Raw genomic sequence first — 13,033 nt, forward strand, 5'->3', positions numbered from 1 at the left:
TTATCTTAATTTGTTAGATTAACCCAGTTTCGGTTTTCACTCACGTCATAGACCCAGAATTATTGTGTGTGTGCGGGAGCCAGAACTAAATACGAGCGCTGTGTATGTGCTTTTTAATCTGCCATTTCTCAAACTCATCTGTCAGGGGTATCAAAACAGTGAATAGCACTTACAGAGAAAGTATAGGAGTCCAAGGAGAGGTGTGCATCTCCATCTTTGTTTTTGTAATACTCCATTTTTTATAATATCCTCGTTTATTTGTGAAAGGCTGAGCTTGGGAAGAAGAGATGTTTAGCGTTCTCACTATTGAAGCTTTCTTGAAACAAACAAAACCAGTATTGACAGTTTTAGGCATTACAAAGCATAAATTAGAATCCAAAAAAATAATTTAAATATTCTTTGTCTTCTGGTTTTTGAACCCTTTTGACCACACCTATCATGTTTTTAACCTTTTGTCTATAATTGTGCAAACACATTCACACAGAATCAGAGAATTCACAGAACTTGTGATGCCATGAAGGTTGCAGTAAAATTAAGGAACTTTGCCATCTTGAGACACCTTTTGAGTAAGTATAATGGGCTTTTGATTTAACCTTTGTAGGTCTCTAGTTTCATTATTGACCAGGACTGTTGTGTCTCCAGACACCAATGTCCTATGTCCAGGCTTTTCTCTTGCTAACTGCTTGTTTGGGGGACAGCTGGCTATTCTCTGCATGGGAAAAAAGGGGATGCATTAATACAAACAAAAAGAGGATCAAAACCACAACAATTCCTAGCAGACGTAATGGTAGGGGGAAGGGGTTCTGCCTTCTTATCAATCTTGTTACGATACTTAATGTTGCTTCTTTGGCAGGGCATTGATTTATCCGGTTATCATGCAGTCAGATATCCTCTGCTGGAACAGGGCTTTTTTCTCAAGCAATGGGCCAAATGCCCATCAGAACCTCCAGCTTCTGCTATAGGGTGTTTTAGGAATGTGAGGCATTTTAATCAGTTTTAGATTGGTATAGTCGTGACAGCAGGACACGTGGTAGGTTAAAGAAATTTCTATTTTTTAAGACGTTCCTCTGACCTGCAAGAGGAAGGGCTTTCAAATTCCTGGTCTGTTTAGGGTGGTTTGTTTCCCATGGTGTCTTTGCCAAGTGCTTTCTAATTATGGAATGTGTGTTATTCTGTAGTTCTTTTGCAAGGCAGAAGTAATGAATATTATAAAAATTCAGAAAAAAAGATATGCACTGATAAATGAACTTGATAGCTTTTGCTTTTGGAATAATGTAGATGTGATCCACATTGATTTTTGAATAGCATAAACCCAAGCCAGCATCTTTTACCTTTACATTTATGTTGTGCAGTGGAATTTGCACAGCTGAGGGGAAGACTGCTGATGCGGATTTCATGGGGCCAAACTCCAGATCTGGTTTTGTTTTTTTCAGTAGATCCACTGCTTGCAGGTGTAGCTTAGCAAGTCACGCACTGCTCTGTGAGCCTGTTGGAGCAGGGCTGACAGGAAAGGTTTCCAGTCCCCTTGCTTTGAATGTGAAATTGTATGCAGGGAATCAGCTGCTTATCAGCAACGAGCAGAACAATCCCAGTGCTCTAATCCAGGGTTTATATGAGTCACTTCTAACTGGTGAGGCCTGGAAAACTTGATTCATACCTCTGCTTGTGGTTGCCTGTAGTAGCGATACAGACCTGGCCAGCCGTCCTCAGCAGAAATCACAGTCAAGGGCTGGGCTCTGTTGCTGGAAAGGAAGAGCCTGTTTTTATCACCTTCATAATTTTGTTGATTATCTCTGCTTTCCAATTATTTTTTTGTTTTCCCTCCCAATTTAGACTAACCCACATGCAGGAGTGCTTTCCTTGCCAGCAACAGCTGGGCAGTAGTTTGACTACAGAAAAAAAAAAAAAAAAAAGTTTTGAGTAAAGGTCTTCTCAGTGAAAAAGTAAATAAAAGGGTTCTCCTGCATAAAAAAGCCAAGTGAAATGTGTAAAAAGATCTACTTCTGAATATTGGGCTCTTGTATATTCTTCTCTTACAGGGCATTTTCAGTGATGAGATGTGTCCTGAGAAGTGTTAGGAGGTATAAACTAGGGGAGAGGTAAAGTTGTTAATGTGAATATAACTGTGCTAATACATAACTTAAAATTGTAACATGAGTATTATTGACTCTGTTTGGCTACAAGTAGACTGATTTGAGAAATTATGATGGAAAATTGACATTCTCCTTCTGAAGAATTAGAGCTGCCAGGCTACAGCTCTAATTATACTTGGAAAACTCCTGGCTCAGAGCTTGCCGTTGTGATTCAGTAATGCCTAATGTGGCTTAGTTTGGGAAATGTAGCTTAGATTACCTTTGATCTTACCTGTGCCCCTGCTCTGAGCAGGGCTTTGGAATATTCTCTATTTCTTTCAATTCTCTGAAATAAACTAATGCTAACCCACATCTGAAATGTGTCCCGAGGCTGCCTCTTAATAATTCACCTAGGTCCTCAGTTGGTTGATGATAAGAAATTAATAAAAATCATGCCAAATAGTTGTGCAAGAATTTAGAGGTACTATGAATAATTTTTCAAAATAGAATCTAATGAGGGTGGAAGAGCTGGTGGCACCACAACTCTCTTTGGAAGCATTATCCAAGTTTCATCACAAATCCTTGTAACTGCTGGCACCTTTTTCCTGTGACAAATGACATCCACCACAGTGCAGGATCTCTGGGATCAATGCCGTGGGTCTGAGCTAATTAGAGAGGAGTGCTGCACTGAACCACTGACAACATTGGCTACATTTCTTGGGTTTTAAATAGCCTCCTATCTGAGTAGTGGCCATGCGCACTAGTTTTACTTTTAAAGTCTAGTTTTACTTTTAAAAAGCTTTCAAGTGAAGTAAGTAGCTTTATTTATATCTTTTTACTTTAAAGCTTGACTTTACCCTTTCTATAATAGAATTTGTAAAGTATGCTTTTTGATAAGAAAAACCAAAAAAACAACAACCCTCTTTAACTAGAGCGGACTCCAGATAGTGTCAGTCATGAAATATCAGCCGTGAAGCTTGGGAATGTGGCTCTGCATGTTCATTGGTTAGAGAACGTGCCTTTTGGCGCTGCAAAACTTGGTTGATGACTGCCACGAGGGACCACTGTAAATGGATTCCAACAACTGAGATGCTTGTAAATGTTGGTTCTGGGCAGATATGTAGAGTAGGGCTTACTCAGTAGTGCTGCATGCTGCCTGGGGTGCTGCAGTCATATCTGATCAGAGACTAATACACCTGAAAAGGCTCTTTGGCCCTTAGAGAAAGAGAATTGGTTTACTTCTGCTTTATTCTGTTATCCTGTGATCACAAGAAAAGCCTTCCCCACTTAAGAAAAGAAAAATAATATCCTCCAAAAGAGTTTTATGATGACAAAGAGTCATTATTCAGTTTGCCACCTCGGTTTACCTGTGTACGGTAGTGAACTGATGGTGATAGCTGACATTCAGTGTGATAGTGACTTCAGTGTGATACCTAAATTTCAGAAGTATTTGAACAGATGCAAGAGAGAGTCTGCAGCAGTCTCTTTTTCAGAAGATGATGCACAGCAGCAAAGATTATGTTCCCGTTAATTTTGATAAGGTTCTTGCAGAAAACTAGGTGGTGTTTGGATCAGGCTGATGTTTGCTCAGTGCAAATGTGGCTGCATGCATTTAGAGCAAAGGACCTCTGAAAACTCAGCTGATGGGTTTGTAGAGTTAGATCAAGTTTGAGACCTCCTAGCTGCAGGTGCAGGTTAGGTGTTTTGCCTTGTGTGTGTGGGCAGGGCCTTGCACGCTGTGGAGAAACCTGCACCTAGTTTGTAGCCATTTGCCACGTGTTGTCCAATTGTGGAGTCCCAAATTACGGGTCACTTGGAGAGGCATCCGTTAGGAGGGTGGCAGCATGCTTTGTGCAGATTGTGATTATCTGTGTTGGGAGACTTGTAGACAGAAACCCATCATCTTCCTTAGCTGCTGTGAGACAGATCAAATGGCTGACTAATTTTTTAGTCACTGACGGTTGGAAATGGAAGGTCCTCTGGCTCAGGGCAGAACCCGGCTCCTTCAGGGGTCTGCCTGGCTCCCTGGGCAGCTGCCAGACAGCAGCTCTGTCTGCTCTGAGTGTGAACTACTTGTGACCTGGAATACCTGAAGGGTGGTATACTTTGGCTGGGCCTTGTGCCAGGGCAGTGTGCTCTGTAACAGATTCGTAGCTTTATTTGCTATACCTGTAATTCACTTTAGGATAAACACATAGCTTAGATTGGGCAGCAAGTTAATTAATAGAATCATAGTGTAATTTTAGGTTGAGAGGGACCTATGGAGATCTCAGGTCCAGCCCCACTCTCAAGCAGGGCCAGTTTAGATCACATTGCTCAGGCATTGTCTGATTGAGTCTTGAATAACTCCGAGGATGGAGTTTCACAACTTGGGGCCCCTGTTCCAGTATTTGACAGTACTTATTGTGAAAAAAAAAAAAAAATTTCCTAATCTCTCATTGGAATTTCCCTTCTAGCTTGTGTCCATTGACTCTAGTCCTTTCACTTTCCACCTAATGCTAGTGAAAGCTGCATATACATTTTGATTTTGGTCAGAATGCCCTTATGTCTGGGTGGTGGTGGTTTTTCACACTCTTGGGTGCAGCTATGGCCATTACGTTTTTTTTGGGTGAGACCAAATGGACATGGCCTCGGAGACAGCTAAACATGTGCCATTTCTGTCTGCAAGGGCTGGAGACTAAGCGCAACAGCAGCTTGATTCTGACCTACTAGGAAGGGTCTTATTTGATAGTGCAGGTTATCTTCTGATAAGGACATCAAGGACCTCCATATAGAGTGGGTGTTTGCAGGATGGATGTCTCAAAACCTTTCTGAATTAAAACACTGCTGAGCCAATATGCTAAGTCCTTGCAAGGGAGGACAAGGCAAACTACATCTTACCCCAGGGCTCGTTGTAGTCCTTTGACTTGCTGAGAGAGTGATTACAAGTGTAATTGTAAACCCAGGAGATTTGGCTGTGATGGGGGTGAGTTGGGGGTGGGTTTGGGGAGCCCTCTTGCTGCTGCTGCTGCTGTTTCAGTGCAAAACCTTGTCGTAATGGAGCATATTGCTTCCTGTCCTGTTTGCTGTGGTTTTGAGTGTTGGGCTCTGCACCAGGTTTTCCAGTGCTGGGATTACTTTTCTTTCCGTCTTTCCCTGCCATGGGGCAGCAGGGACTCGGCCGAGGGGCTGCAGGCAGAGGGCAGCTTGCTTGTTTTCCCTCGGACTGCCTCTCCTGAGCCCTGCACGTCTCTTTGGGAGGGGAGGAGAGTTCCTCTCCCTCTCCTTGGAAAACGCCCTCTCCAGGATGCTCCAGTAGGAGCTGGTGGGAGGGAGGGAGTTCTGACTGCACCGAAAATGTCGTGGAAAAAAAAAAAAAAAAAAAAAAAAAAAAAAAAGGGCAACTGACAGAAGAGAGAACTTGTCCTCAGATTCCTGCTTTTTGCAGCAGCGTAAACTAAGTCTCTGCAAGTGCTGCGGGAGCTGGCAGGAAGCAAAGATGAAGTTCAGAGGCGCGGTAAGATTTATTCAACTCTTTTGATGGTTTAGCAGCTTTCAGATGTGTATCTAGTCTGAGAAGCAGGAAGATATATTCTCAAGGTTTCAGCAGGAAAGTGAAATGCTTCAGCCTGCTTTGTGAAAGACCTCTTCATTGGAAAGTCATGTGAAAAGGGTTGAAATAGGATTAAAAAACCCCAGGAGATACATGTTTTGAGGAGGAAGTCGAGGTGGGATTTGAGAAAGTGGGAAGAGAGGGGGAAAGCTGTGCTCAGGGTTAGGGGAGAAGAAAGGGTGGAGCTTTTGCTTGGGTGGAAGGGGCATGAGGATGTGAATGTACCGTAACTGGTGCTGGGCTCTGCTTGTGTCCTTCCCAGGGACATGGGCTGCTTTCTCTGTGGCTGCCACCCTGGGGAAGAGCAGGAAATACCTGCTTAAGGAATCATTGCCACTCAGTTTCTCCAGGGTGTATTTACTTTAGTAAAACTTTGTCCATGTTTTAGCAACAACCAGAAAGCATAGGTCTGCGTACTGCATTGCAGGACAGCCACCAGGAGCTTAGAAAAATGAGTATGTGGCAAAAGAGTGATAAAACTAGGATTGTTACCTGGAAAAAGAGATGAGTAGGAGAGGAGGAAAAAGAAAATGTATATACAGTAATGCCATAGAGAAGGCAAATTATGAGCTCCCTTTTTCCATGTTGTAACATGGGAAGAGGGACATTCAGTTAAGCTAAAAGTTGCTGAAGAGATGAAAAGATTATTTTTGTACAATACATAGTTGGATCAAGGAATTCACTGACACGAGATGATGTTGAGGTCAAGAATGAGAGAATATCATAAAAAAGTGTATGTGGGCTTTTGACTGGATAAGAATGTTCAAGGCTTTAATTGGTAAGCTTACCAAATAGAAGAAGAGAAGGATTGAAAACATGTCTGTAGATTAAAGCAATTCTCTGACTGTTGAAGAGGAATTAGCATGGGGCTGGAGTATCCCAGACCTGCTCAATCTAGAGATCCTTGCGTGTTTTCCCGAACAGTCTGGTGTTTACCACTATCTGAGAAAGGGTCTTAGTGATGAAGGGAAGCGCAGAGCTTCTGGAGGACCTACCTAGTCCCTCCCTGCAGCAGCACATTTGAAGGTGGAGCAGATAGCACTCAAGAGGCTTGTGCTTGGATTTTCTGTTGGCACGGAGGACTGCAGAAGCCAGCAAACCTCTGTACAGCAGTGGATATAGCAAAAGGGTTTTAGATGTGATACATGTGAGCGTGATAAACAGTGATGTTGAGTAGGGTGGTGCTTGATATTCTCCAAGAGAACACGTGGGTGTGGAAGTGCCCTTCACATGCCCTGGGAATGCACTGGAGTGCTTGTTCTGTTTGGAAAGTTTTACTGTCTTTGAAAGACATAATGGTCTGAAATGGTTGTGTGGGGTGTGTGGAATCTAGCAGAGAAGGTGGGAAGGTATGGTGTGGGGAAGGGCAGCGTGCTGCAGGAGTGCCAGTATGAGATCTGCAGTACTGACAGTGAGAGAGGCGAAAGGATGGGTGCATTTAGAGGGGAAAAGCAGTTACCAAAGAGCAGTGACGAAGGGCGCGGGGTCAGCACCCCGCTGCTGCATGCAGGGAGGCAGGGCGAGCAAGTGCCTGCTGTGAGTTGTATCTGTAGGCCAGTGTTTCAGTTTCTGTTCCCCCCTCACCTGCTCCGTCTGATCTGGAAGTCAGTGGCAAAACTTACTTGGATGAGCAGTGATCTGAGTTTTTGCTTTCTATGCCATCTGTTTGTCTTCTGAAGCTACTGTGGGATGCACAGGCCTGTGACCCAAGGTCACAGGTAGTACTGCTATGTGTACTGTGATCAGCCACATCTTTTAATTAGCACCAGCTTGTGTCATCAGCTCAGGAGCAGAAATGTCAGCTCCCTAAATATAGAAATTTACTGTAGTTACTTTTCCAGCCTTGGTGATCTTTCAGGTTTGCCTAGTTCATTTTTCTTACTGCTATTTTATATTTAGCTTGTTGACTGAAATATCATCATCCCCTCTTAGGGCTAAACATTTTTCTTCTCCTTCAAATCAGTTGTTATAACTACTTCTATCTTATCACTATTAACTGCTTCTCTTTTTTCCTAACTTACTTCCTCCCCCACCAGAAGAAGTAAAGTCTGGAAAATATAATTGTGTTACAAACATTGAAAAAATGATATTGCCTGCTTGCCATGCAAATCTCTGTGGCTTTCTTTGGTTTCCGGTCCATCATAATTTGCATCTCTAATTTACATTTGAGCTCGTTTAGATATTGATTCTTGCTGTTCTAAATGTTGCAAGTGTCAAATGTCATTGACTAATATCATAAGTCATAATTAATTGCAGCAACATCCACACCCTGCGTTATTGTTTTTCAAAAGATTAAATTTTTGCTTTCACAGTTCTAACTCCCCATGACCCACATGCATTAATAGATACTTAAAATAATGCACACAGTGTGATACATTGCTCACATTTCCCATTCTGCTTTGCATTTTAGGGTGGGAGATTAAATGGTTCTGTAGCTTGGAAAGTAAGGGAGGCAGTGCTTTAACTTTTAGGCGATTTGTTAGTGGGAACATAGAAAATTGTTGTGAGAGCAGAATAAGCTTGGTTACCCTGTATTTTCAATTATTTTATGTTTTAATGTATTCCTGTATCCCTGCTTAAAATATGGAAGACTACAGAATAAATTATTTACATAAATTAGTCAAGGAAGTAACAATTCCCCCTCCTTAATACAGTTTTTTGAATAGTGTAGTTAAAACCCTTTAACATGAGTTTTAGGATTGGGAGGGAAGTATCAAAGAGTGATAACCAGTTTCTGAGCATGGGCAAGTGCTCCCTGACTCCAGACATTCCTTTGTTGGCGATGTATTGCTCTAAAAGAAGCAGGAATAAAAACTGATTCTCCTATAAATGGTCCTTGAGTGGCAGCTGCTGACATGTAAACTTTTTTTGCAAGTTTAAGTTGTTCCCTTTAACTCCACTAGTCTGTGTCATCAGAGTTGTAAACTGGTTTTGATCCCATTTGATCTGACAGTTCTGATTTTTCTCAAGTTGTCTGCACCGAACAGCTTACCACCTTGTGGGAAATACGGCAGTCTTCACTGAGTTCACATAATTAAAAGCAGAATAAACCGTTTCATTTTGTTACTGCATTTTTTCATTAAACAAGTCCAATGCATGAGATTTGGGTAATAGAAATTGTTGTCTGAGCTCAGATGGCTTCAGAAAGCACAGATAAATCCATGTACTTGGTTGCAGAGGATTTCTATGTGAGATAGGAAGCTGCGTCTCAGGGAACCCTCTTTCCAACCCAGCTGTTACCTAACAGTTCTCTGTGTCCAAAATGTGCAGCTAACTTTCAGTGTGGCAAAGGGGAGGAGGATCCTAAGTGGCTGCACTCCAATCTGTTGGGGATTTGCCGGCAGAGGACAAGTGCTTGACTAAGATCCCTTGGTGCAGGTCCACCTCAGTTGTTTTCATTATTGCTTTCTCCATGTAAAAGGAAAGAAGAGCTATCCCATTCTGCACCTCAGGAATTGCAGCTCTGGATAAAATTGTTGATTTTTGTCTGCTCTGCTGTCTAGCCCATGCTGTGTCCAAACCCTTTCTCAGGCTGTAGAGTGAAGTAGAAATAAGGAATTTTTTTTCCTTCCTGCAGCTTTGGCATGGCAGTGAAGGATGTCATGCTATCCAGGAGACAAATGTGTTTTAACTGCCACCTCCCCACAAGAAGTTCGTTCTTGGTTCAGACTTCTTATTGTCTTCCAGAATCTAATCTGAATTTCCCTTCCCACTCACATTTGGTTCTTGCCTGTTCTTCCGTTCCTGGGTTTGTAACTATTTCTGGAACCCACAGATCAATCATCATTCACTTGATACCGAGATAAAGATGCCTGCCTCTTTCCATACTGCACCCGCTTCCTGCGGTCATTTTAGTGCAAATCTCCTGGTCTACTGAATGGATACTAGCTAATTTGTACAAATGCATTTTCAGAGGAAAATACTAAAACATACACTTCAGATGTAGAAGCAGAAATCTTGTTTGTGTTGTATAACTTTTCTTTCTAAATCAGATGATTATAAAGCTCCCTGGCTCCGTATGATACCATTCACTTTGAGGGCTCCAGGTGCTTTCATGTGCATCGCTCACGGATGCTCCAGGAAGCAGCGAGTTGCCTGAGCTGCCAGATGCTGCCTGTTCTCTCTGTGGTCAGCAGCACTTGTGTGTCTGGAATTGCGGTGCCGACACTGCCCACTCAGGTATCCCTCTGGTAAAATCAAAGCTGGAAAATTTTGAGTGTAAAAGACTCCATCCTACACATGTTGGGCTACTGGATATTGCACAGTCATAGATCAGCTGATGGACAAGGCAGCGGCAGGCGTTTCTTGCTCAGTTCACATCAGCCTTGAACCCCTGTGCTTGTGGCAGAGTTGCTGTCCATCCTCTGTCACAAAAGAAAATTTCCCCGATGTGCCCAGACTGAGTCACTCAAGTACTTTGGATTTTGTTGTGCAGAGCAAAAGGTTTTGGTTTTCTTTTTTGAGGTGTATTAGATCCTCCTGTCCTAAACAGAGGAAAGTCTTTATCATACTTTGGCATTTAGCACAGTTTAAAAGAAAAATACTTGTTTACACTTTCACAATGATGTGTCAGAGACTGACTAGTTCGGTTTAGGAAACTCTTTGGTGTAATCTTGAGTGCTTTTATACTCCCAGGAGCTGTTTGTGAAAGGGTATTTTTTGGCATTGTTGACTGTTGTATGAATACAAAGCACGGCTGGAACCTCAGCCAAGGTAAACCTGGCTCTGCAGGCTGCATTCAGCACCACCAATTTACACCGGCTCAAAGTCTTTCCCAAAATTTAATCCCACAGAAGAAAAAGGCTTGTGGAAGTAGTACTGCTTTGGTAATTGCGCTGGCTTGGTCCCCACCATTCAGGGTGATGGCTTTTCCTTCCCTGGCAGTGAGCCACTGTTGTGCTGATGGCTCTGGAGAAGAGATTAAAAGCGAGGAGTGGGTTAAAATAGTGTGGGAATGAGTCCCTTGGAACTGCACCTCGGGATGGGTTTGAGAAACACAGTGGCAAAAGGCAGCTGGTACTCTCTAAAGCAGGAGTGGCCACTAGGACAGAGACTTTAGTATGGGATAAAAGGCCAGTTTGAGAGAAGGCACAGGCGCTCCTGAGCCCACAGGCACAAAGATCAGTTGGAGATTTCTTAAATTTTTGTAATTCCCTATTTGCAACCTGTGCTGGACGAGGCATTAGCATGGTATATCCTACAAAGGTTGGGATCCTTAGCCTGGTCCTCCTTTTGATTCCTATAGGCAGGGCTGCACATGGCTGTACTGACCTAACTACCTGTTACTGTCAGAAGGGCACCTGTGCTCCCTTTCCTCCTTCCCCTGCATCTGACACTCACCTTGATCCCGTGCTGAGGCGATTCAGCTCACTACGTTGACAGGAAAATACCAGCTGCTTTTTTCCTGGTCGTTGTTTTGCTGGCTTAGTGAGTTGCATTGCTTTGGCTCAGAGACAGGTAATTGCCTAAAAACATGCCAGGGAGGCTAAGTCCAAAGGAGGGGATGGGTTTGGTTTGGTGGTGGTGAGCCCTTAGACTGCACTTCACTTGCCTCTTATGTGGCAGTTTCACAAGCACTTAAGAACATCAGGAACCGGCCCCGCTGCTGGAATGCTCCTGCCCGTCCCCTCCGTGGTTCCCAATCTTGTGCCGCCGTATCTGTCGGCCATTGCAAGTGATTATGTGTGGGAAAATGACCAGGATTAAAATAATAAAATCTGAGTTAGTTTTAATCCACATCAGATTTCCATTCTAGTTTATTGCACAAGTCCCAGAGCCAGCGTGAGCCAAAGGGTGCAGCGGCGCGGAGGGTAGGTGGGACGGAGCTTTCGCCCGTGCTCCCACTGTCGGAACGGCTCCTCTGCCACTGTACTCTCTCAGCAGCTTCAGGAAAAACTGATTTTCACAAGGAAGGGTCTAATCGGACCTTCACAGCCTACATTCTCCTAATTATCTGAAATACATACTCCCTGCCACAGGGCCTTCAGAGTTGTCCAAGCTGATCTCTTGCATAGCACAGAGCAGAGGATGCTGTAAATGAACTGTACATCAGCTGGAGGCGTTTTGGCAGGGATAAATCCACCCACTGCAGAGATGCTGAGGGAGCCAGTCCTGGCCATAGGCAAGCTGCTTTAATGGTTAATTAGCTGCACTGTAACATATTTAACCCCTAGACTGGGTTTTTTAGCATTAATTTACAGCCACCAGATTTGACGTCTGCCTGCTAACACAAAATAACTAACATTTTAGTTAATTTATTCAGTGTCTTACCGTCACATTCATTTAGTAGGAACATACGGTCATAACTGTGATTATTTTTTTCTCTATCGCATCTTCTTTTTCCACTTTCTTCCTTCTGCATTACTGTTCTATTTCCATTTTTCAAAAAGGATTTATTTTCACCTTCTTATACGCTGCATCTGTTGAAGTTATTGGCAGTCAGATAGTTAATGTTGACGTTTTAAGTTGGTGGTAGACTTGGACATAAGCAGTAAAGCAAATGAGCAAATACTGGCACACAGAAGCGCATATTGCTCAGCTGTGGTTTATGACTGGTGTTTATATTTGCATTGAACTTGGGCTTGGGAGGGAACAACACAGTTTATATTCTGGAGAATCTGTCTGCATCATGTCGACTAGGTAACCTGGTCACATTTAATTATTGCTGAAAAGTTGCATTTAGTTTTTTTTTTTTAAAAAATGACTGAAAGGGAGACAGTTGAATGAGAAGAAAAAAGTGTGGAGGAAGCTGAAAGCTACTCAGCCTTAAATGCCTGTCCCAGAGGAGGCAGCCGAAGTGCAGTTTTCTGTGTTGTAAGTAGGATAGATTGCTTCTTCCTTATATTGGATGTGTACAGCTGGGATCAGTTTGTCCTGAGCTGGAGGGAGTGGCTGATGAAAGAGCTGCTGAAATTGCTAAGTGACGTTTTCTGTGAAAGTCTTTAGGATTATATAAACTTGGATTAACTGTGCGAGGGTGGAAGTTTCTCCTCAGTCATTTTTGAGGCAGCTGTGTTTTAAAACTGTATTCATAAACTTACCCACTAGTTATTTTCTTTTGGTTTTGCCTTTGTTTCCATTACTTTGTCCAAAACCCGCTCCAGAATCGCACTGCTCTGATAGAAGGATGCTGATTTCTAGGCAGAATTTATTTGTATGTGATTTATCTCTATTTCTTTTGCCAGTGTTGTCCTTTATGTCACCACCTGCCTTCTCCAGGGCTTATCCCTTTTCTTTTCACCTTGGTAAAGCAGGTAGAAGAAGATAACAAAGCACTTTGCTGAAGGTGTGGAGGAATTGGCTTGGAAAGTTTGGGGCATTTAAAAAAGATTAATTAATGACAGTATTGCAGAATTCCTCCCAAACTGGA

At 42.9% G+C, this 13,033-nt stretch overlaps 1 protein-coding gene across 4 annotated transcripts in view; it reads left to right on the forward strand.

Moving 5' to 3' along the window:
• The window catches only part of MYO1C (myosin IC), a 58,807-nt gene that overhangs the window by 19,783 nt on the left and 25,991 nt on the right, over positions 1-13,033 (forward strand). For 2 of the 4 annotated variants that reach the window (XM_009964745.3, XM_033003108.2), the window contains exon 1: positions 5,177-5,568. The exons of the other annotated variants lie outside the window; for them this stretch is intronic. In XM_009964745.3, the coding sequence (XP_009963047.2) occupies positions 5,551-5,568 (18 nt within the window). In that variant the 5' untranslated portion in view covers positions 5,177-5,550. Of the gene's footprint in view, positions 1-5,176; positions 5,569-13,033 lie in introns of those variants that run through there. 4 annotated transcript variants of the gene reach the window in all.

This window comes from Tyto alba, unplaced genomic scaffold, assembly GCF_018691265.1.
Source record: "Tyto alba isolate M040663 unplaced genomic scaffold, T.alba_DEE_v4.0 Super-Scaffold_19, whole genome shotgun sequence".
Classification (NCBI taxonomy): domain Eukaryota; kingdom Metazoa; phylum Chordata; class Aves; order Strigiformes; family Tytonidae; genus Tyto; species Tyto alba.